The 27,001-nt window shown below is 34.8% G+C and overlaps 1 protein-coding gene across 4 annotated transcripts in view; it reads right to left on the reverse strand.

The window, feature by feature from the left end:
* The window catches only part of LOC138710896 (adenylate cyclase type 3-like), a 780,256-nt gene that overhangs the window by 481,701 nt on the left and 271,554 nt on the right, over positions 1-27,001 (reverse strand). For all 4 annotated transcript variants that reach the window (XM_069842085.1, XM_069842087.1, XM_069842086.1 and 1 more), the window contains exon 2: positions 24,978-25,127. In XM_069842085.1, coding sequence (XP_069698186.1) covers positions 24,978-25,127 — 150 coding nt within the window. The remainder of the gene's footprint in view (positions 1-24,977; positions 25,128-27,001) is intronic.

A 27,001-nucleotide genomic window follows, 5' to 3' on the forward strand; every position in this document is an offset into this window, starting at 1 on the left:
CAGTCACGAAGCTCAATACGTAGTAAACATGCATCCATAGATAGTTGATAACCACTAGGATCGCTAATATCGCCTCATTACAGACAATGCGAAATAGTACCGGCACAGTCTATTGCTCCTAGCACCCTCACAACTCAAGCTTCGTGACTGTATATACTAGACTGTGGTTCCTGTTTGATTTATTAAAAAGTATGAGCTCTGTAGACGAAATAATTTTTTGGTACCAAAAGTAAAAATTTCTTTCATTGTTATATGTTTTTAAAATGAAACCAAATTTATTTGTAACTATCAATAATTATGGTGTCATCCCTAACATCTGGTGAGTAAATACATAGTTAATTTCCATGATTTATTCTCATCTCTACTTTAGACAACCATATTTGTTTAAACGTGTACCCTCTTGCACTTTGGATCACAAAACTGCTTGTACCAAGGAATGTGTCCCAAGATACATGATGCTGTCAGTTTTTGTTTTTCTTTTATTTTAAGAACTTGCCACGAAGTAAGTCTGGAGTTAAGAGGCCCCCAATTGATCCGGATGCCTTGAAGAAAGCTGTTGAAGCAGTATGGCTCCTTCAGGAATTAAAATCTCAATCAGAAAAGCTTGCAAATGATAGAAAATATATATTTTTTTATTATTGTGAGTTTTTACAGCTATATTCGCTGTGTTCCAATGTTCCAAGATCCAAGAGGGTATGATCCAAGATACACGAAGCTGTTGTACCATGGATCACTTTACATATCCCTTCATTTTATTTTTTCATCCTTAATAGATCTTTAAAACAAGGAAATACTTGTAGGAAGTTGTAAAGGAATCACCTGCCCTTGGGCAGAACACTAAATGAATGAATAACATATAAAAATAACATACAAAGTACACAATTATGATTCTAGCCTCATTATAACAAATAACAATATTAATTTTATCAAAAGAAATTCTCCCCTTTTATGTTCAGAAAAGAAAACGATATTTGTACTCCGAAAATATTCATTCTACGTCACAAGAACGTTACTGGAGCAAATCTGAAATATGATACCTACAGTGTTTGTTACTATCATCAGGTGAACAAGTACTTTGTGAATCTAATAGTGTATCTCGCTTGTGGCACATAACATTAAATCCACATTGTTTTCAAGAAAATGTTTCATTTTTATTGTAATGACAGCTAGGAAGTTCGTACCGTAATTCCGATGTTGAACTTGGACTGTAACGCAAAAGAATGCATAGCAGCACGAGACGTCTAAACTTAACGAAGAATAATTCGGGGAAAAAATAAACGTGTTACATATTCCTGTTCACATAATTATTTAATAACAGATTAATTTATTTTTTTAATCGTGAATAATATTAACATTACGTAAATAATACAATAATAACAGAAAAGCTCATTTTGTTCAAAACCTAAACTATTAACATAAATTAACAATATTCTTTAAACTATTCACCACTGTACACAGCTCCACAGAATGATACTATGCGTTGTTTATGTGAACATACTGAGTATCGTCTGTAGCGAGCGGGGGCAGGGCGATGAGCGGATGAGCGGATCTATACTCCTCGCTGTACTGAACTGAAATCTACTGTTTTGGTACGAACTTCCTACCTATGGTCATCACTCATCCTCATTATCATTAGCTAGGATCAGTATTGGATCTTTTCAAATATTTATGGAACGATGAAAGAAAGACAGGTAGTTGAGTAAGTTTAATTTTGTTCACACATTAAATTTGATGACATTGAAATGAATAACTGAAACATATTGTACGTGTTGTGAATAGGCATTCAGTTCAAAACAGTATGTTAATTAATAATTATTTAGAGCAACATTAAATGCCACTAAGACTTATTTATCGATTTTTGCAGATGTCACCGATACCATGAGAACACATGAGGCCTCAAATTCAATATCTCTATCAATCCGGCATGTCAATCAAAGAGATCAGTCGAACTCTGTAAGTTGACAGAAACAGTCAGAAAATGGACAAGGAAGGACACTGGTAACGTCATAGACACTAAAAGGTGGGGTTAGTTACCCTGTAAATTGTATAGTAGTCTGTATAGCTGAACTGATGAATTGTTTATGATTATAAATTGAATTAATCTACTTTATATTAATTATACAAATTTGTATAGATTAATGAAAGTATGCTTGTAAATTGAATTAATCTGCTTACTTTGTATTGTGTATGTTTGTATAGTTTTGACCAATGAATTGTATAGGGGAGAGTCGGGTAGTATCGGACATCGGGAATATCGGACAGTGCGTTTCTTTCATCTACCACCATATGGTAGTACCTGAATGATATGGTTACGTTTCTCTATGCGACATCACAGAAACGTAACCATGTCAATCAGGTACTATCATCGTGTGGTAGACGAAAGAAACTCACTGTCCGATATTACCCGATGTCCGATATTACCCGATGTCCGATACTACCCGACTTTCCCCTATGCTTTAAATTGAATAGTAATCTGTATAGCTCTATTGATAAATTGTTTGTGTTTGTAATTTGAAGTAGTTTGCATGAGTATTATCAATTTCTGTATATCACAACTGATTGAATTGTTTATGCCTTAAATTTAATTAACTTACTTGTTGTGTATTATAAATATAGGTCAACTGATGAATGATCGTTTGCGTTTCTAAATTTAATAATCTGATTGGCTATGTATTGTATATTTTTAGTAGAGCCATCGATGTAGCTCAGTCGGCAGACTCGCTGGGCTGCTGATTCGGAGCTGCGTTCGGGCTTGGGTTGGATGTCTATGGCGAGTCCTCGGCATCAACCCCTTTGATTTGATTACCTGGTTGGGTTTTTCCGAGGTTTTCCCCAACCAAAAGGCAAATGCCGGGTAATCTTTTGGCGAATCCTCAGACCTCACCTCATCATTGTAGAAAATTACTACATTGTAAAACTGTAAAAATTGTAAAATATTGTAAAAATTTGTAAAAATTGTTATTGTAATATTGTAAAATTTTGACTTGTTCCACATCTTAAAGCTTCATTGCTCATGTAAGATCTATGGAAGACAATGAATGAATGAATGAATGAATGAATGAATGAATGAATGAATGAATGAATGAAGAGATTACGCCTATTGTTATTCCTATATTCTCGCTAAACATTGTAATTGTTGAGGGCATATCTCGTTATGTTAAGACAGAATTGCATATCGTGCCTTAATAACAAACTGTTTATGGAGTCTACTACCGAGAAAAATTTCTTCCTCTGTACCAGAAAGACATGGATGACCCTAGACAATTTCCATTTCGTTCACTTCGAATTCTATGCAAGAGGTTGTAACAGCACATACTACTAAACAAACTATGGATGTCATTCGAAACTACTTCAATGATGTCTGGACCGATTGGCCGGAAAACTCTCCGGACTTAAATGTGGGCTTAAATGAACATTTGTGCGCTAGAATGCAGGCAGTGTGTTTAGACAGCATAGACTACGCACCAGATAAAAATTCATTGAAACAGTCAAGAAAAAAATAGGCATTTATTCACCAAAAACAACTATGACTTTGGCGGAAAGTTTCCGAAAAAGCATTTTGAAGTTTCAGAGCAACAATGGACTTCACATAAATTACTGAAAATCATTGTGGATTATAAAACGATGTATCTTTTTAACTCTTGAGAAATAGATTTCACAATTTTAAATTTAGACCATTATTTCAAAATAATGGCAGATATCGACAGATAATGGAGAAAAAATGGGAGTATAAGGATACAGTGCATCAGTTATTCATAGATTTCAAAAAGGCATGTGACTCGGTTAAGAGAGACGTTTTATATGATATTCTTATTGAATTTGGTATTCCCAAGAAACTAGTTCGATTAATTAAAATGTGGCTCAGTGAAACGTACAGCAGAGTTCGTATAGATCAGTTTCTGTCAGATGCGTTTTCAATTCACTGTGGGCTAAAGCAAGGAGATGCACTATCACCTTTACTTTTTAACTTTGCTCTAGAGTATGCCATTAGGAAAGTCCGGGATAACAGGCAGGGTTTGTTATTGAACGGGTTACATCAGCTGCTCGTCTATGCGGATGACGTGAATATGTTAGGAGAAAATCCACAAACGATTACGGAAAACACGGGAATTTTACTGGAAGCAAGTAAAGAGATAGGTTTGGAAGTAAATCCCGAAAAGACAAAGCATATGATTATGTCTCGTGACCAGAATATTGTACGAAATGGAAATATAAAAATTGGAAATTTATCTTTTGAAGAGGTGGAGAAGTTCAAATATCTGGGAGCAACAGTAACAAATATAAAAGATACTCGGGAGGAAATTAAAAACAGAATAAATATAGGAAATGCCTGTTATTATTCGGGTGAGAAACTTTTATCATCCAATCTGCTGTCGAAAAATCTGAAAGTTAGAATTTATAAAACAGTTATATTACCGGTTGTTCTGTATGGTTGTGAAACTTGGACTCTCACTTTCAGAGAGGAACAGAGATTAAGAGTGTTTGAGAATAAGGTTCTTAGGAAAATATTTGGGGCTAAGCGGGATGAAGTTACAGGAGAATGGAGAAAGTTACACAACACAGAACTATACGCAATGTATTCTTCACCTGACATAATTAGGAACATTAAATCCAGACGTTTGAGATGGGCAGGGCATGTAGCACGTATGGGCGAATCCAGAAATACATATAGAGTGTTAGTTGGGAGGCTGGAGGGAAAAAGACCTTTAGGGAGGCCGAGACGTAGATGGGAAGATAATATTAAAATGGATTTGACGGAGGTGGGATATGATGATAGAGAATGGATTAATCTTGCTCAGGATAGGGACCAATGGCGGGCTTATGTAAGGGCGGCAATGACCCTCCGGGTTCCTTAAAAGCCAGTAAGTGAGTAAGTAAGTAAGTAAGTAACTTTTTAACACTTGAGAAATAGATTTGATAATTTTAATTTTAGGCCAATTATTTCAAAATATTGGAGAGTAAAAAGTTTCGGATCATCCTGTACAATTCTTCAATGGTTACTTAAAAATATGAAGGTAATTGCTTTTCAAAGGGAAGGTCGACACAAAAACGTGAATCAGGCAATTAACGAGACTCCAATTAACATTATATATAATAATGTGGCTGTTACGAGAATGTACACATTTTACAATATACCGTCTTTTAAAATGCCATTAGCCGTCGAGAACTGTATGGTTGATGCATGGCATTGAACTCCAGAGTTTCAATTTGCCATTAGATCCTGAATTAACGGCCTAAACATGACACGAATCAATGCGACCGATAATTGAAGCTCGGGATTGAATTTAATCATTTATCGGTACCTGGATTCCATTTATTATTGTTTCCTGCTCAAATTTAAACAAGGGCATTGTAATCGGTCATTTTGCTTGGTGCAACATTATAATATGTCTCATTGTTACAAGACTGCATTCACAAACAGTGCCCTATATGCAAACTGATTTCGCTATGCACTATGTACATAAATTTTACACATGAAGGTAGGTTACGTAGGCTAACTTTATCCTTTACTCTAGCTTCAGCATATGAATTCAGTCATGAATAAATTATGATAGCTCTAAATTCTCATAACAAAAAATTTATGAAAGATCAAGGGGGAAAACACGTTTAGTCACATTTTGAAAATTTTTCAGGAGAGCGTTCTTAAAGGTTACAGACTTGCAGAACTGTCTCTTGTCCTCAGTTTGGGATCTTAAACTATAGTCACGACGCTGTTATTCCCGGCGTGACTCCTCCTCTTTGCTTACTCTTAGGAAGTCAAGTCTCTATAACGTGTTCATAATGCGTGTGTTCGTTTCGTTTGTAATGTCCGCTACTACGATCACATTTCGCTTTCTTTCGATAAATTATTGTGGCTCAGGTTAAATGAGAGGAGAAAGTTACATTCCCTTTCTCTCTTATACCGAATTTTGCACACCTCTACTCCCTCTTACTTATCTGTCCGATTCCATAGTCTTTCTGGGTATCGTAACTTAAATACTCGGTCACAATATGATAACACGCTAGAAATACCACTGCGCACATCATCTCTTTATTCTTCGTCTTTCACTGTTGCTACTTCTCGTCACTGGAATTCTCTGCCGCCTGAAGTCAAGGGCTGCCGAACTTTAATTTCATTTAAATGTAAATTAGAAAAGTATCTTATGATGAGTTGCCAGACCTAACGTGTTGCAAATGTGTTCCACTGTATTTATTTATTTTTTTCTTATTTTAATTATGTAAATCGTGTTTATTTATCACTTAACGCCAATATGTATTCCACTGTGTTGTTGTTTTTTATTATTAATCTATTTTTTGTGTACATTTTATTCAATTGTCGGTTTCTGATTTAATTATGTAAGTCCCACTTAATTGTAATCTAATATTAATACGTATACTAATGTGTTTATTTTTATTTTTACTGTGTACATTTTTCTTTTTTTATTGAATTATCGGCTTCTATTTTTATGTGATTCGCATTTGATTCTAACAAATTAATATGTATTTCACTATGTTTATTTTTATTTTATGAGATAAATTTTATGTAACTAGGCCTACCTCTTTTGATCTCATTATGTAATCAGTATGTAATTACTTAATTCTGATCAAGTTTTATGATCAACTGTGTAAGCAAGTTTTAATCCTGGTTGAGTGTAAGAGAAGGCCTTACGGCCTTAACTCTGCCAGGTTAAATAAAGCTATTATTATTATTATTATTATTATTATTATTATTATTATTATTATTATAAAGTCTAGGTAGATAGTATCGTTACCCATTTTTGTTCTTTCGTTGCCAAGCTACCAGACGAGGGATCCTTTGCCACACCGTTAAACATTATCATGTAGCTCCTATGATAATAAATCAAACGCACTGTAATTGAGCAAATAACGGCAAATAACGTCCTAGTGTGCTTTCTGCGAACGCCAACGAAAGAGCCAAATTGGCGGGCGATTACATTATTTATCGAGCCTTAGGAAATGTATAACGTCATCATCAGCGAATCACAAGACGCACACGTTTAAATGTAGCCGACCTGCAACGTGATTGGCTGCCGGAAATTAGAGCGACGGGACTATAGCTATGCTAACATTTAATGCTTTCTTAACTAAATCCAAAGTGAAAAAAGGAAAATGGTTGCATGATGACAGAACAAATCATAAATTAATTGAAGTTGTTGTTGTTGTTGTTGTCATAAAGTTAGACTTTGCATGATTTTCCTCTGTAAGCCAATTAAATTCATATTATAATATTTTAATGCATGTTGTATTTTGGCGAAACTCCAAGTCAGAGTGTATTTCAGTCATACCACCAACTAAAGAAAAATTACCCTGGACTCCACATGTTCTTCTTCTGTTTACAATGGACATGACAGTTTCTTTTCGTCTAAGACTTTCCTCAGTATGCTTATAATGTGAACCAAGCGAGTTTTTTTCCAGTATGATTAGGGAATCTTAAATATCTGAACTTTAACTGTCGGATTCAATTGAAATATAAAAATTGCTAAATTTGGACTAAAAGTGTTTTTCCCCGAACCCTTTACATAGCAAAACTAACCGTTCTGAACAATTATTGAAGAAGGAGAGGAGAAAACCACAATGGAAAAAGAGGTAAAAATGAAGAATAAGACTGTGATGTAAAAATGATACATTATTAAGGAATGTTACAATTATGTGAAATACAAAGAAGAAAACTTTAAATGATAATGATGCCGATGATAATGATGGAGGGGTGATTTGAGTTTCAGAAGAAAGAGAAAAGTAATTAATGTTTCAATAGCATTAAATAAGTAACAAACCATAATACTGACTCGCCATTACAAAATATTACTTACCTCTTTCACATTGTATTAATTGTACGATTACGTCTAAAAATTGTAATTTAACTTCGTCGCTGTGTCTAAGAATTAGTATGCTTATGTAACTTTATTATTTTTATGCTCGACCATGCCGAAATGTAGTAATTATACACCTGGTAGCAGTACTTTAATGCATGTCATTAAAGTACACCTATTCATTAAAGTTCAGGGTTTCGATTATTCTCAGATATGCAATCGAAAAATAACGAGGGAAACGTCACGGAGGCTGGAAATCCAATACTGTCGCAGAAAGTTATGTTCTGTTACTATAATAATTAGCGTTAATTGTAAATAATATTCAAATAAATTCAATTTGTTATCTCGTTTTTCAATTCTAAATCAATTTCCAGGTTATACATTCTCTGCATTACATCAAGGTCAATGACATTATTGTTCCCGGAAAAAGGAGGCAGAGGAGAAAACCACAATGAAAAAAGAGGTAAAAATGAAGAATAAAACTGTGATGTAAAAAGGATACACTATTAAGGAATGTTACAAGTATATGAAATACAAAGAAGGAAACTTTAAGTGATAATAATGCTGATGATATGATGGTGGTGGTGATTTGAGTTTCAGAAGAAAGAGAAAAGTAATTAATATTTTAATAGCATTAATTAAGTAACAAACCATAATACTGACTTGTAATTATAAAATATTACTTAATTCTTTCATATTATAATAATTCTACTATTACGTCTAAAAATTGTAATTTAACCTCTTCGCTTTGTCTCAGAACTATGTACTATGTGTATGTAACTTTAGTGTTTTTAGATGTGTTTAGTTTGTAAGAAATATTAAACTTCGCATTGAAGTTTTTTGTCGCTTTCGCTAAGACAAAATTTTAAGTCTTACTAAAAATATTAAATTTATAACAGTTACGCAAACAAAAGTAGGACAATGTAATACAAATTTGAGTAGTACTGAGGGAAGCAAAAGACTACAATTTATAAATAACGCTAGCAAGACGACGGGATGGAAATTGAAATGATACCACAAAGAGTAAATACTGAAAATATCAGAGACAGAATTTGAAATAATTTAGGAGTGTACTGATAAAGTGGAAAAGACCGAATAGGTCGTCACTTTACAGGCTAGTATGAGAGAGAGAGAGAACAGATCACAACTAAAGACGAAGCTTGGCAGTAGGCCAAGTGAAGTGGATTTAATTTAGGTATGCCCTAGTGATGAACATGGAAATTTTCATTAGTTTGAGGTTTGAGAAAATTTTGTTAAAGAGGTGAGCGTGAAGTGGAGTTCATATATACCAAATATCCTCACAATGTTAGTTCAACAAGTATAAAATTGTTGATTTATGGATGTTGACATTAAACAGCGTAATAAATGTTTTCTATTAACCTTTTTATATGTTTGTATTTTGGGGTGTGTTGGAAAATTATAAATGATGTCTAGCAGACTCCAAATTCAAATTTTAAAACATACGCAAATATTTAAATAGTCTATTTTTATCTCAGTACTGAACGTTATTTTCATCATCATCTACAACAGACGTGTTTAACTCGCGGATGCTAACTCGTATCTGTGGGGTCCCTGCTGATTATTATGGGGAAACAAGAGGAATGCGGCTGGCGTTCAGAGTGTTCGTAAATTAAACATGGAAATAGCTAGCAGCGTTGTAATTTTAAGGTTATACATTAGCTGGTGACAGGAAAGAGATGTCAGATATCGGGAAGAAAACATAAATTTGTGTTATTGTTCTTTTTTACTATCAAATAATATGTATTTAAAGAAATAAATATTGGTAATACTTTACAGTTTACATAATATGACTACTCATTTTTCTTGCGGTCCACAAGATCTTATACTTACTTACTTATTGGCTTTCAAGGAACCCGGAGGTTCATTGCTGTCCTCACATAAGCCCGCCATTGGTCCCTATCCTAAGCAAGATTAATCCAGTCTCTACCATCTTATACCACCTCCCTCAAATCCATTTTAATATTATTTTCCCATCTACGTCTCGGCCTCCCAACTAACACTCTATATGCATTTCTGGATTCGCCCATACGTGCTACATGCCCTGTCTATCTCGAACGTCTGGATTTAATGTTCCTAATTATGTCAGGTGAAGAATACAATGCCTGCAGCTCTGCGTTGTGTAACTTTCTCCATTCCCCTGCAACTTTTTTTTTTTCTGAGGCTTATTGTTAGGTTTCGTAACAAGCTGTTTTTTACAGTGATGGGTGATCTTATACGCAGATTATTTGGGCCAGTTGAGATTTTGAGTTTGGCATGCCTACCCTACATGAAGAATTATCGACGTCACATTTAAAAATAATAATATACCTCTGATTGAGGTTCTGGCCGATAAGTACAGATAGACAAATAAAATTTCGAGTTCCCTTATTGCTTAAGTTTCGCTTACAATACACTGCGCATGTGCAGTAAACAATAGCCCCTGAATATATAGTTTCGGATAAAATCACGTTTCTTTCTTCCGTAACACGCATTCTTGTGATAGATAGATCTCTATCTATCTATCTATCTATCTATCTATCTATCTATCTATCTATCTATCTATCTATCTGTCTGTCTGTCTGTCTGTCTGTCTGTCTGTCTGTCTGTCTGTCTGTCTGTCTGTCTGTCTGTCTGTCTGTCTATCTATCTATCTATCTATCTATCCCTCTCTCTCTCTCTCTCTCTCTCTCTCTCTCTCGACGTCTGGAGCTGTGTTACAGAACAGCTGATAGCAGCGACACAAAAAGTTAGAATAAAATTCCTTTACGAGTCTTTGAGGAACCGAATGAAAACTGAAAGTTAAAATTTGAATCCTCGCACTTATAATAATCCCGTTATTGCTCGTGCGGGATATTAATGTAGTCCAATATAATTTTGGCTTTTATTTCAATGTTATAATTTGTAATTTTTTTTTAATTATTCATTTACTTATTTTATATTTTTTTACATTTCTTAATTTCACATATATTTTATTGAATATAAATTTATTAGATGTCGCTCCCAGAATGAAATTACGGATTTATTCACGTGGGTTACAACTGTAGCCCTAGGAGTAATAATAATAATCAATCTCACTCTGAACATCTGGTCAAGTTATAAATTATAACACTATTGATGCATCGTGACAAGTGCGGAGTAAAGGTATTCAAAAGGAAAATGATGTCGCCGCTTGATTTTGTGAAGACGTCATAGCGCTACAAAAAAGAGTGATAGTAGCCCCGCGAGCACTGAAATGTTAATAGGGACAGCGTATTAGCCAGGAGAAGACCCGTAGAAAATATACATGATGCATTGAAAATATCACAGGCTTCGCATCTCGAAATCTGGTTCGATAACTCTTAATTGTGCCTCTCACTAACTTTGCTTTCACTAAGAGATTTTTTACTTTCCGAAAATTTGGCGATAAACGATTCATTGGCTTTGCTTAAAGAAATCTAGCCAACTACTGGGGGCAGAAAATTCAATGTTTGACTTGCGTGGTATTTCACTTGGATTTCTTTCTATAATAGGCCCTTTATACGTATGGCTGCTCTTCGAGATTGGTGAAGCCAGTCAACCAAAACGTTCTCCAAGTCCTCGTCTTTCCTGCATTTCAATTTCGTCCGCTTATTTCCTCTCCATTTCGCAGCTTCACTTATTGGATCTCTATTCTTCATTATTATTGTTGTTAATGTGGAAGGCCAAATTTCTAAAAAATCAGTTAGTTCTTTCTAAATCAGACCGATGCTTTGACTATGATTTCACATGATTTCCAAATTAATACGGAATTTTTTTCTGTTTGACACTCACAGTAATCAGATGTAAGCACATAATTATCAACTAACGATAACCGATCACAATAAACTTCTACGATTGGTACAGTAACAAATATTGTGTAAGAGAGGGGGGAGTAGTCTAATATATTAGTGAGGTGCTATAATTGTATGTTGGCTTAAGCAACAAATGAAGGGTTTAATACCCTTGACGTTAGTCATTTTCGTGAGAATTAAAAATAAAATTAATTTGTTTCCAAATTTTAATAAAAGTGAATAACAAATCGGATGAAAATAGCACCTTTTGAGAGTATTTCGGAGCAATACACAGGGTACTTTATAAACGATTTAGAAGGAAACCTTCAGGGTTGGAAGAAAAATACTAGTATTACACGCGATAACGCAATAAACGGACACCTATTCTCGGAATTTTCCTGTCTGCAAATAGTACATTATGCAACGAGCCTATTATGGTAGTAATTAAGACGCAGGTATGTTTGTTTATGAAACGAGCAAAAGCGAGTTTCTTAATTTTCATACGAGCGTCTTAATTACTATTATAGGCAAGTTTCATACGACTTTTATGCTCGACCATATTTCTTACTTGAAATTATTCATAAGTATTCATGTTATAGTTATCGAAGTGAGGAGCGGAACTGACCTTCTAAATTGTGAGGTGTGCGCAGACGCGAAAGTATTGATTTTTTTTCCGAGGAACTAATGTCATTGACCTTGATATAATCTAGAGAATAACATGAACATTAATCTTGATATAAGCTGGAAATTGATTTAGAATTGAAAAACGAGATGACAAATTGAATTTATTTGAATATTATTTACAATTAACGTTAATTATTATAGTAACAGAACATATCCTTCTGCGACAATATTGGATTTCCAGCCTCCGTGACGTTTTGCTAGTTGTCTTTCGATTGCATATCCGAGAATAATCGATATTTGCGCTTTTATAATGCTACAGTGGTGATTTCTCATTGACTGAACATCTGAACTATAATGAATAGGTGTACTTTAATGAGGTGCATTAAAGGGCTAGTACCAGGTGTAAAATTACTACATTTCGGCATGGTCGAGCATAAAATATATTTATTTAACAGTTAGGTCAAAAATACTATGGAAATTTGTATGTATGTATGTACTGTATGTATGTATGTAGGTATGTATGTATGTATGCATGTATGTATGAATGTATGTATGTATGTATGTATGTATGTATGTATGTATGTATGTATGTATACATTAGAAGCTGCAAGGTAAATGTTTTTCTGAGTCTTACGCCAGTGTCTCGTAAACGAGGCTTATTATATTCCTCCTAAAAGAATATATCAAGAGGCACTAAATCACAAAGCGGGCTGGCCATTGTTTCGGACCCCCTCTTACAATCCAACGCCCGGGAAATGCAAAATTTAGAAAATCTCGTAAAACAAGATTAAAGTGTGCTGGTGCTCCGTCCTGTTCCATTCACATCAATTGACGCGCGATAAGTGGCACGTTTTCTAACAGCTCTGAAATAACTTGTTGCAAAAAGTTATAAATCTTTCCATTCAAACAAGGTGGCAGGAGTAAAGTATGGTTATATTCACAATGTAGGTACTGATATTACGGGCTTTTATTCACTTAGTATTAATTCGGAGAACGCAGATTTCTACACGAAACGTTATAATTATGTCAACCTCTCTATGAGCTTCTTCAGTTTTAGCACAACTTCTTTAATCATTAGCTACAGGACAACTACAAGACAGTTCATGAATACTACTAACATCGCCATGAAACTAGAAGCTTTCGTGAGATCATGAATAGTACCGTTAAAAACGTTTACTTTGTAGAGGATCTCCTGCACGTCCGCGTACGATGTTCATCTGTCTCCAGCTCCAAATAGGAGAATCATTCCCCACGGGCGGGAGATGTTAAACTTTCGACAGTCTTGACACCCAACATGGCGTCACGGCGATAACATCAAGCGTCGGACACTTCCAACTTGACTGCAACTCCTCTGGGCCCGACTCTGTCTTTTTGTTATCTCTCAGTCCGAAAACTACATTTCCAGGAATATTAACTGCCATTTTTCTTTCTTGTCAGTTCTTAGAAATATACACAGCAACATGAGTTGCAATGAGTAATTACCCTATACAACATTCATCTCATTTAGCAACCGAGGATGTTAAAAATTATACACTTTGTTTTATTAGGCCGTCTATAAATAATCATACGGGGATGCATCTAACTATAAGATATTTTTTATCCACCTACGATAAGTTATAAACTGTCTAATAATACAAAGTTTATCAGTTTTAACTAGTAACTTATCGGATCCAACAAGTCAATAAAGAACCGAGGATGTTATCTTTCAATTATGATTTATGAAATAGTCTTTGGTACGTAATTCATACGGGACAAATATTTCATACCTCAAATACGGGACGTTCCATACAATACGGAATGCCTGGCAATCCTAACAGCAAGCATAATGATACAACAATATTAGTGTTTATATTAAGAATGAGATGAAAATTGAATTGAATTTAATTTACAAACGCATCTTTCCTTCGTAGATTTCCAGAAGGCTTTTGATAGAGTAAAAAGGAACAAATTGTGGACTATTATGGAAAAATACACTTACCCCCATACCTAATAAACGTTCTTAAAAGATTGTACCATAATACTAAAGTAATAATAAGTACTGGACAAACTAAAATTGCAGAAATTTTAACAAATCAAGGCATTAGATAAGGCTGTAGCATATCACCCACTCTTATATATATATATATATATATATATATATATATATATATATATACAGATATATATTTTTAGTAGGTTGTTTTACGACGCTGTATCAACATCTCAGGTTATTTAGCGTCTGAATGAAGTGAATGCCAGTGAAATGAGTCCGGAGTCCAGCACCGATAGTCACCCAACATTTGCTCATATTGGGTTGAGGAAAATCCCCGGAAAACCTATATATATATATATATATATATATATATATATATATATATATATATATTAATGACATCATCCAAACATGCAAACGAACAATTATCAAACCAGGAATAAAATTAAATAGAGAACACATGTTTAATATTTTATTATATGATGATTTAATAATAATTCAAAATAATGTAGCTGAATTACAGAATACCTATTTTTACACCACTTAAATAATGTTTGTTCTGAATACAATTTTAAAATGTCGAAAGAAAAAACCAAAGTTACGCATTCTGAGGGAAATCAGTTGTTAGATTAAAAATAATTTTGGAAAATAAACCTCTAGAACAAATTACAAAGCCAGTCGGATAAGGCGCTTGCCTGCCGGTCTGAAGCTGCGCTCGGGCCCGGGGTCGATCCCCGCTTGGGCTGATTACCTGGTTGGGTTTTTTCCGAGGTTTTCCCCAACAGTAAGGTGAATTCCAGGTAATCTATGGCGAATCCTCGGTCTCATCTCGCCAAATACCATTTCGCTACCACCAATCGCCATCGACGCTAAAATAACCTAATAGTTGATACAGCGTCGTTAAGTAACCAACTAAAATTTAAATTAAAAAATCACATTCTAGTTCGTGGAATTGCTTGTTGAACACATGTCAGGTTGCGCAACTTCACCTTAACCCATGACATATAGTAAATATTGTAACTATGCTGTTGTAAAATTGAAAATTAATATGTAATGTATTTATTATTATTATTATTATTATTATTATTATTATTATTATTGTTGTCAGTTATCAATATCATCATTGCTATCTCTGTTTTCTTTCTTTTTGTTGTATTAGCTCGATGAGAGCTCTATAATGTACTTTTGACTCTGTTGACCCTCTATAGGGCTTTAACTTAATTTGTATCATTTTCATCAGTGTTTGTATTTCTTTTTGTATTTATATGTGCTATCTGGTAGGATGGAAGAGAAGGCCTTATGGCCTTAATCCTGTCAGATTAAATAAATTATTATTATTATTAGTATTATTATTATTATTATTATTATTAAAAAAACAAGTTACAAACTTTAATCATTTTGGATGTGAAATAAATATACATAACGAAAGTACTGAAGACAAACAAACAAAATTGAATAAGTTTCAGATGATTTGTGGAACAATACATAGAACATTAAAAAATAAAACAAGATAAGAAACAAGAATGAAATTTTATAAAAACAACGGCCACTCCTGTCCTGTTGTATGGTACTAGTGAATCTTGGGTCCCTGCAACAAAAATTCAATCTAGAATCCAGTGTACTGAAATGAGTTTCTTGAGGAGATCAAAAGGATGAACTTAGTTACATTTAATTAGGAATGAACATACTAGAACTGGACTGAATGTTTATGCAATAAATGACCTGATTCACTTGGGAGGAATGAAATCGACAAGAATACCTAAAATAATACATACCTATATTCCTCTGGGCAAGAGAGATATTGGGAGACCAAAGAAGAAATAGACAGATTTGCTGTAAGACCGGAACAGGTCTGAAGCGTAATGCATGAAATGGAGAAGAAGAAGAATAAGATGAAGAAGGTAGGAAAAATTCGCCTTTTCTTTCCATTGCGCCCGAGTCTATTGCACCAGTGTTACTAGTTCTCCTTACAGAATTTTAGGGTACAATAAGTTTGTGTTACATAATTTTATTATAAGACGAAAGGCAATCTTGGACTATCCGAAAATACAGTAGGGCCTATACATAACAACATAACAAAATTCTTTGGAGAGAGGATGATATTTTTTTAACTTTTTCCTATTTGGTGTAAATATTAATTTTTTGTATGTAGAAAGCTCATAGCTGTGGCAACTCAACCAAATAAAAATATTTTGAAAAAAAAAAATTATTTGAAAAAAATATACCCAATGCAGGATTGTACTAAAACCAATATATCTAAACCGTTTTTAAAGATAGATTCAAACAGTTTTTTACAATGTATTTGCAAAAGAATGTTCTACAAACTGTCTGTAACAGAATTTTGATATTAGTCCCTACGTTTGTAAAATAAACAATTAAAATTTAATAACAATTTTCTGATTTCCTTTCTTACAAACAAACAGACGTATTTTTTAAATTAAATCAATTAACATAATTCTGTTACAGAGAAACGTTTCCTAATAGTCTAAAGAATGTGTGTTCTAAATTTCATGCATGTATCTTTAATAGTTTAGAAATTATATCCATTTTTGTCTGGCAATGTAGCAAAAAAAATGAAGTTACTGGATAGTCCATAGCGCAGGAAGTTTAAAAATGACGTCTCAACATCCGATAAGGGCACAAATACCCACAAAATGTTATGCAATACATTTCACACATATCAAAGAGTATTTTAAAGAAAACTTTTTTTTTATTTAATTTACGGGAAACAACAATAAAAGTGGGCGAGTGATTTAAAAATCCATAACGCAGGAAGTTCAAAAATGGCGACTCAACATCCGATAAGGGCACAAATACCCACAAAATGTTATGCTATGCATTCCACACATATCACAGAATATTTTTAAGATTTTGTTTTTAATTTACTCATTTTTCACCAAAAAATACCATCCTCTCCCCTCAAACTTTACAACAAGATACTGTTCCCGCTGGAGACATTCCAGTTCTCAACGTCATAGAAAACTCGTAACAAACCATCCTCTTCTTGTTCTCCCATGAGTGCTATAGCAATGAAATCTAAATATTTTATGTGTTTCTCTTTCTCCGCAGAGATCCCACAAATCAAAAGTTCAATTTCAACATCCAAGCTAAATTTTATGTGAAACAACACCAGTAGCATTATAAATATCTCATCAACTGATACAGTATGAAGACGTCTGTACTTCAAACTAGTTGAAGGATAAGCTACCAAACAATGTAATATTATTGTTTTCTGATTGCAATCTTTCATAAATTAAGCAATTATTCATAAAATGCAGAATATCTGAAGACAAAATGTATAATCCAACGCAGAGAATCACTTTTTAAATATCCGATATATTTGTACTTGTTCAACATTTCATAATTTACAAATCTGATACTTTAATAATGTTTAATTCGTCACAATTACTGTAATAAATAACAGTATCGCCGTAATCTCTTCTTCCTCCTCATATTTATCATCATTAGGGGAGAGTTGGGTAGTATCGGACATCGGGTAATATCGGACAGTGCGTTTCTTTCATCTACCACCATATGGTAGTACCTGAATGAGATGGTTACGTTTCTGTATACGACATCACAGAAACGTAACCATGTCAATTAGGTACTATCATCGTGTGGTAGATGAAAGAAACTCACTGTTCGATATTACCCGATGTCCGATACTACCCAACTCTCCCCTACTTTTCCTCTCAGGCTCTTAATGTTCATATTTTTATCTTTCTACACCTGTTCATTTCAGTTCCTTTTTCTCATCTCCTAATCATTTTCTTCCTTCTATTACTGCCGCCCTAAAAATAAATATTTCGTCAATCTGGCCAGTTCCAAATTTCATAAACATTGTTCACTACCTCTCTACTTCCCAGGTCTTACTATTTTGACTTATTAATGATTGAGAAGTCGTTATACAGAGGTTCTCAAAACTAACTCATTATTTAAATTAAAATTTAATGGGGAAATTATCGACAAAATGCTCAGATACGTAAACACCTTGTACCTAAGAAGGAATATTTTTATGGGGACGAAATATATTTGCCACTTTTGTTGTACAAGTTATGAAATAAAATAAAGAACATTTGTAAATGATACCCTATTATTCTTAACATCATCTGAAAGAGCATAAGTTTATTTATTTTTTTCGTTATGCATTACTTCATATTAGCCACCGGTGTGACTTGGTTAAGGCGCTTGCCTGCCGGTCTGAAGTTGCACTGGGGCGGGGGTTCGATCCCCGCTTGGGCTGATTATCTGGTTGGGTTTTTTCCGAGGTTTTCTCCAACCATAAGGTGAATGCCAGGTAATCTATAGCGAATCCTCGGCCTCATCTCGGCAAATATCATCTCGCTATTACCAACCTCATCGACGCTAAATAACCTCGTAGTTGATACAGCGTCGTTAAATAACCAACAAAACAAACAAACAAACTTCATTTTATGCGCAAGGACTATGGTTACAGTTACTGTAGTAACAATTTAATATTGATCATACAGCCTACTCATATTTTGTTAGTCTTTATGCTATGAAAGCAGTTTCATTGATGAAATCCACATAAAATAAGAGTAGGCTACTTGTTTAATTCTTTTGAATTACTTAAATGAATAAACACATCTACATTTTGCTCTTATTATTATTATTATTATTATTATTATTATTATTATTATTATTCCATTGTTTTCTGTATTGATGTTACTTATATTTTATATGTGTTTTTATTCTGGTTGAGTGGAAATAAATCAAATAAATCTAGAAATAATTTAAATTTTACGAAATGTCATCGTAGTATCAGTCTTTAGCACTAGAATGCATTTTCAGCAGTCTCCAAGGTGAAGTTTTGGATCATTAATAGAACGTCAACTTCAGAACAAACAAGATTTAAGTGTCCCCTCATAGCATATAAAAGTTTTCAGAGCGTGTTTTGGGAAACCCATTTATTTAATTCGCAATATGCTCAGCCAACGTAATAAGAGAGCAATGTATTATGATAATAAATGATTGAAAGAATTATTTTAGTTTTGTCCTTCAAATGTGCAGAAATTTGATCCGGATAAATGTAAGTTTCCGTTTTGAAAAGAAATTTTAAAATTTTACATTGGTTCGAATCAAATTTCTGCATATTTAAAGGATAGAACTAAAATACACAGATATATATATATATGTGTGTGTGTGTGTATGTATGTATATATATACAGGGACATCATTTTATTTTTACTCGCATTTTTATTGTACCTGCATTTCTGAATGTACTTCACTCCCACCCCTTCACTAATGTCCTTGCTCCCGTCAGACACACAAACTTACGGCCGCTGTTGCATTCGAAGTCTTCAAGCAGTGAAGTAAACACTGCAGTGTATAGTGTGTTTCATAAATATGACTGCGTTTTCTATAGAAGAAAGAACCTATATTAATAATATCGTACTAAAAATTATATTCAAGGAACGACGAATTCAATTTCAGAGAATATGCTTCAAAATGTTTTTAATAATATGCGTACTGAATTGAAGCCTGCACTGTAATGAACGGCAACCATTTTCAGCAACTTGTTTAAAAATTCAGATTAGCTTTCTTTGAATTGAGGTGGCTAGAAGCAAAGAAATGCTAGTGACATTTGTAATAACATGAGTTAAGTGCATCCAGTGTAAGCAAAAGTATCTAAAATTTTAGTGGCAAAGGGATATTTTAATCGCATCACACATTAAAATTTAAATAAAAATTTCACCGATTTTACGAAAGCTTAAATATTTAAACCCCATTTTCTCAAAAGTAACTTAAGTGCACTTACAGCCCTTCACTTATGACCCCGTCAATTTAAATGCTCTCTCTATATTGTATGTTAACATCAATAATTAATATGCTAAATAAAGTAGACATTACATAACGAACATAGCCGCCTGAAAAGTTCAGTTTTTGAAATAAAAATGTTACTACTCTACTGTATTTTGATAAATTCCGTAAAAGTGGTGATCAAACTGAAAATCGTAATATCGTATTTCCCTACAACATAAATGGATACACTACTTTTCTCTCCTCCTATACCTAGTAAAATGATTTGTTTACATATTGCACTAGTAACATCAAACTCCTGTAATGGAAGGGGGCAACAGTGTTTCCGAGTATAGCCAGGTTAATGTTAAAAATGTTGGTAAAAATAAAGTGATGTCCCTGTATATATATATATACACACACACACACACACACACATACACACACACATGTTAATGCCACATTTCGTAACTCTTGCTTTCTGGTATTATTCCAGTATTATTACCATTTTCTCAAGTTTACTGATCAGTTTCATAGAAAAGAATGTCAGAATTATTACGTAGCTTTGAAATCAAATTTAACGAAGTATGAAGTCTCCAACAGACAGACATGAAAAAGCACTTGACTAGCTGACAGATGAAATGGTTTCGACATACATAGTTACAGAATGAAAACATAAGCAATTTATGAAAGCGAGACCAGATGGCAGGAAGCCTCTGGGACCGCCACGAATTAGTTATGACCAACAGAGTCGTAAAGTACAGACAAGTCTCGCGGAATTAAAAGTTTAACAAAATGAAAGAATTTCTTGGAGGATTCCTCCCTGCTGTGATGGCATTATGGAGTTGACAAATAAAAATAAGGAATTTGGAGCATCTTTCTTGAAATATCCTGTGCATGAAATTTTGCTCCATCTGTCGAATACAAAAAATCTGATTAATAGTCTCTCTATTACGCCTAAAACCACACTGATGATCCCCAGTAATTTCATGTAGGCTACATACGGATTTAATCTTCTCAAAAGAATATTGGACAAAATTTTGTACTACGTCAACAAAAGTGATATTCCTCAAAACTTACTGCAGTTAGTCTTGTCCCCCTTTTGAAAAATAAGTACAATTATGGACTCCGTCCATTGTTCTGGTACAATTTTCTTTTCCCAAATAGCAAGTACAAGCTTATAAATTTCGTCAGATAATGCGCTTTCATCCTCTTATATTAATTCTGCTGGAATTTGATCGATACTTAGAGACTTGCCTTTTTCAAATTTTCTATAGCAATTTCGACTTCAGAGAAAATTTCGATTTCAGAGAATGTGGGTTTGGGTATAAACGGTTCAGCAGTTTGCATTTGAATTTCGTCCCGATCATTTCTTTTTGGCCTATGTACATTTACCATTTACATGTATATATATATATATATATATATATATATGGAAGAATGAAGACAAATATCCTATCAGAAATAGTGGGATAAATTAAGTGCTCACAAATATTTTAAGTTGAAATCTGTTTATATAGTCTCTTCAAAATTAGAAGTGTTTGTTAATAGCAATTGGTAGTGAAATGTTGCTAATATTGGCGTGTCGACTAAGTTAGTGTACAATCAGAGAAATTGAAATGATAGGAAGACAGCAAGTATTTTAATGTAAGTTTACAAATGAATGTTGAGTTGACTTACAAAAATAGTGGCAAACGGAAAATTATCGGGGTAAAAGGGAACAGTTTAACAAAATAAACATGTGATTCAGTGTTTAATGGAGAAATAGGGGATAAGAGTGATGACAGAAGTGAGGAGAGGTAGAACTGATTGTAAATTAGTGATGAAAGTGAATGAGTATGATTAAATAGTGTTAGTAAAAGTTAGTTCAAAATTAGGGAAATTTTAGACGATAGGAAGTACTTCAAATATTCAGTAAGTAAACAATAAAAGTGGTGAGGTGTTAACTAGAAAGAAGGGAAAATTTCAAGGGGAGAGGTTAGGAAGCAAATTGAGAGTATGTATTATAGTAATAGAGGTAACAAAGGTAAAACAAGATGACTGCACACGTCAATGAAAGTTTATTGTAATTAGAAGGTAATGGGGAGCACGAATACAGAGATGTGGTAGCGACCCATTACAAAATAAGAGTTGTGGAAATAAATATATCAATATATCAATATCAATATAGTCTCTTCAAATCTCCATTCATTACAAACTTCCGCTTTTAGTTGAAGCAATACTGTTAGCCGAAAGGCTAAAATATCGACTTACCAAACCGCAGATAAAATTAATTCAGTTCAAGTGGAATTTATGCTGGAACAAGAAGGTGGTTGACGCAGGTATCGACCGTTGAGGATAGAGGGGAGTTGCGACCAGAACATAAAATTTAGTGGATCACGGCTAAATATCCAGTAGGCCTAGTAAAAAGAAACTTTTCTCTCCCCCAACGAAAATTACTCTTTGCTGTTTGTTATTTAAGCCGTGGAATTGCGCAGTGTTACCCCATTATAACAGGAAGCCCAACTAATTAGTGAATTTATAGTTTGGTATGGGCACAGACTTAAATCTTGAAAGGAGATGAGGATGACCAAATAGGGTAGACCATGAAAGTAAACAGACGGACCAAATCGTCGTAACATTGCGATGTCCCAAATGTTCGGTGATAAACGGCTACCACAACTGCAGTAGTCATGGTACGATTTTTGGGCTTGTTTCAATAAAGCTACGTATGTTAGAGCAAGCAATTAAATGATAAGTGACAATAATGTCTTCGCACTTGTAGCGCTAGGTATCTACACATTGTGGGAACAAGGATAGCTATATACGGTGTGTCGTTTACCTCGCTTAAGCTCTGAGAGTAGCTTAGTACTAGTTCGAAACATGCTCCAATTGGGTGAGCCCCGCTTTTACTGGTTAGTTCGATGACCTTTTTCGACGTTTTACAAAATTTTAGGTAATTATTACGATGTACCGAAGTACATATGATGTTTCCGTGCAGGAATTCTGCGTGATCATATGATGAAGGATAGATAGAACAGAGGAACATTCTCTCCGGTACCAGGACTCGAACTCTGCGAACGCCTCCGAAATCCCCTACAGACTGCAGAATCAGTTAACCTTTCCGCGTAGGCCTCACAGCGGTCCCTTACCCCCGATCCCACGAACTATCATAATCTCAGGGGAGAGCCCACTGTATATAGCACTACCACCAGCAACAAATGACCACATTCCACAGGGTTCAAGTTCGATGGCGAATTTACATCGGAGCAATCCGAAGTATGGGAAAGAAACGAAGAAGGAGTTGGTTTCTTGTCTGGAGTTGGTTGTAAGAGTGGGGGAAACTCGCATTCCCAGCTTGGATCTTCTCCTGAAATGCAAACAGTACCTTCCTTCCCCTGTCCCCGCTGAGATCAGACTCCTCTACGACGGCTAGTCTTACGGGCATTGACAGTTTTCGTGCATTTAGTCTCTTGTTGGAATGGCTGCCGGCATATTCGCGGAATCAAAGTCATGGAAAATGGACAATGGTGTCGGCTCCGGTGTTGTTGCGGATGTCTCTCTTCAGGAAAGTACCTGTTTAAAGTTTAATAACGGCAGCATCACCCTCCCTCAATTATATCAACTTAATAGGTGCCGTTCTTAAATTGCAAGGCTTTTCAATTCAGAACTCCCAAAGTTCCTTCAGTGGAATAGCTATATGCGGAGTGAGAAAAATGACAATCGGCTTGGAGTTCAGGCAATTTTTACGCAAAGTTCCACGAAAGTCCTTCAAGATAATGCTCTCGTGTACATTTATCATTCTCGTTCGTGCCTATTTTATTCCTAATGCATATCTTCTCCTTCAGACTCCTAGCATTAGTGAAGATAGAAAGACTGCTATTCTGCAGCGTGTTTCATAATTACAGATACAAACTGCAGGAGTGAGTAGAGGACAATGAAAGAAGACAAAAAGTCCTAATAAACATAGGTCCGCAAACCATCAGTTCCCTAAATCTATGGAATTTTATTATGTCTTATCAGTACAGATGTTTTTGAGTAACATAACGTCCGAAGGGCGCTATAAGATTTGCATGATATGACCACTGTTCATGATAAGGCAAGCATTAGCACGTTTCCAGATTGAAAATCGTACAGGTTCGAATATCCCCTGCATGTTTCCAATAAGTTGGCAACCATGAATAATGTGTTACCAAAACTTGTTAAAATTATCAACAGGGTTGAAATACACAAAACATTTCAAATATCCCAAACCAAAAATTCAGAGGCTTGAAATCTGGGGATCTGGTAGGCCATGGTGTTGGATAGCAATGCCCGATACAGTTGTTAAATCTTCTTTGTAAGAACTATTCAACATTCAAATAAAAGTGAGTCGGTGCTCCGTCATGCATGTACATAAAAGCTGCCTTTCTCAAAGAGGCACACCATCCAAAAGGTCGGATAGCTCATATTAGAAAGAAATGGAGGTACTCACGATCATTAAGTTTGCCAAGTAAGAAATGAGATCGCAAATGCATGAGCTGTATTCAGTTGTTGGCCTCAGTGATTATATCATAAATTTTATCTAGGAAACAGCTGCTTTCCGGACCTATGTTTATTAGGAACTTTTGCATTGTTTCATTGTTCTTCAGTCACCCCTACAGTTTGTACCTATAATTCAGGGGTTCACAACCAGAGTGGACCAAGTCCATCTGGAATATTTCTGAGGTATTGAATCTTAAAGTTCCTGGCTTACGCTTAGCAACCTTCACCTTCCATAGGAAATGCTGCCCTCTGTGGAGTAAGAAATGAGTTATGGAATTTGTTTGTTACGGCAATGAATAAAGCCAAGTTTTCTTCATCCGAGATTGTATTAATCCACAAATTAACCACAGGTGGACTTGGTCCACTCTGGTTGTGAGCCCCTCATTATTAAACACCCTGTATATTTAGCATAAAAGTACTATCGGAAATAAAGATTCATTACACAATAATGAAGATTGTAGCTTCTAAATTCGTTTGTCAGCTTATTTTCTGGGTAATAAGTGAAAGAAGGGTGCTAACCTGCTCTGCGGACTGTTCCTCGATGACCAGCTTCATCTCGAGTGACTGGCGGGTTTCCAGGAAGGCTCGGCGTTGTTGCTTGTCGGCTAGGTAGTACGATGTCAAGCCTAGTAAGTTGGCAGTCAGCAGCAGCAAGCAGTTCGCGATCACCTGTAAGAAGACAGACTGTCCGTTATCTCTTTGCATAACTTCGTTGAGCTAGTAGCTCTATACCAGCCGTGGCGAAAATGTGACTCACGAGCACATTGTGGCTCGCAATGATAGCTGTGCATTTCTCTTGCTTTCTACCTCCCACAACCCCCACCCTCTCACTCACTGGAGTCAACCTCCCTTCCATTTGTAATTGTCTCTGACCTGCGAGTGGCGTATAGTCGCAATGTCTCTCTCGAAACCATGTACCTCTACAAAAACGAAAGTTCCAAGTACGACGGGAGGACGCATTTTTTGCTGCCAATATGATGAGAATATTAAATGTATGATTTGTTCACAAGTATTACGAGGAAAACGGTTGTATAACATAGAACTGTATTATACTACATGTCACTCATGAAACATTAGAAGGTTAAGTGTTATTATTATATTATTATTATTATTATTATTATTATTATTATTATCTCTGTACGTCGATCCTTTTTCAGCAGATGTACGAATAATGCGGTTAGATCTTAAATTTAAACTCACAGATTTACAATGTGATGTTACAATATCAGCTAGATGTAAGGACTGGACATTAATGTTTAACATTTCAAATCTTTGCCAAAAAATAAATATCCGATGCTTCGTTCTTTCGCTTTCTCTTTTAAAGCCATGTTCGCTAAAACTTACGTTTGTGAAACATTATTTTCAGCAACGAAAATAGTAAAAACCAAATTTATATCACGACTGACAGACAAATACCTTCGTGATCAACTACGACTGGCAGTAAGTGACATCATTCCTGATTTTGAAACTATGTCGCACAGACATTCTGAAGACAGTTAATTTTAGGTTGTGATAATGTGTCCTATATTTCATTGTTCATTTCTTTCTTCGTTACACGAACTAAACATTAGTTTGTAGCCTTGTACTGTATAAAATTGTATTCAAGTGCTTGACGTAAGGAAAATGAAAATCTGTTAAATAAGTCAGACAGTTACTTCACTTCCCCATTCGGGGTGTTCGCCTCCCTCCATAGGTGCTATGCACGTTGCAGGTTACACAGTGGCTCGGCGCACGATGACATTTTCGCCACGGCTGCTCTATACTGATAAGTCTGAATGAAAATACTCCAAAGATAAGTTCAAATTTACATATTATTTCAAAAGCGCTCTCATATTTAAGACAAAGTTTAATTTTAAAAGACATAGGCCTAAATATATTTATCTCATTATGAAACTCAAAATTTTAAAATTGTATATTTAATGGGCCACGTATCCATTTCAATGGCCCATAAGAAATCTTAAATTACGTTTCTCATAAATACTTCACATTTTTTAAATATCTATACATCTATACATACATATACCGTATATGTATATATACATGTAGGATGTTTTAAAAATCAAGTTCAATCGCTACAAAGTGACTGAGGACCTGATTTTACGCAAAATATGTTAATACAATTTTTTCGAATTCGTCTTCGTTTTCGAGTTGCACGATAGTAAACTTCTCTATGAATGTCATTCTACGGACGCATTTGGCATTTATTTTCACTAAATAATCATGGTAAAAACTTGAATAAGCATAAACTATTCTAGTATATTATTAAAGTCTATCGAAGCAGAAGCTCAAATTGTCTCCCATTCTCACGCACACACGTCTAATCTCGCGTTACAAGTTCTAAACTCCATCCTGTCGTATCTTCACTGCAGCTATGCGAACACTTGGAACTAGATCGTCTTTATTTGATATCTGATAGCTTTAGACACGTTCCTTCGCGGAGCCCCTAACGATAGAACTCCAGTGGTGTCAAGTCTGGAGACCGCGCCGGCCAAGAAACTGGACATACCTAGTCACAAGTTGGAGAAAGCGAATGTAAACTGTAA

The sequence above is a fragment of the Periplaneta americana genome, chromosome 12 (genome assembly GCF_040183065.1).
Source record: "Periplaneta americana isolate PAMFEO1 chromosome 12, P.americana_PAMFEO1_priV1, whole genome shotgun sequence".
NCBI classification, from domain to species: domain Eukaryota; kingdom Metazoa; phylum Arthropoda; class Insecta; order Blattodea; family Blattidae; genus Periplaneta; species Periplaneta americana.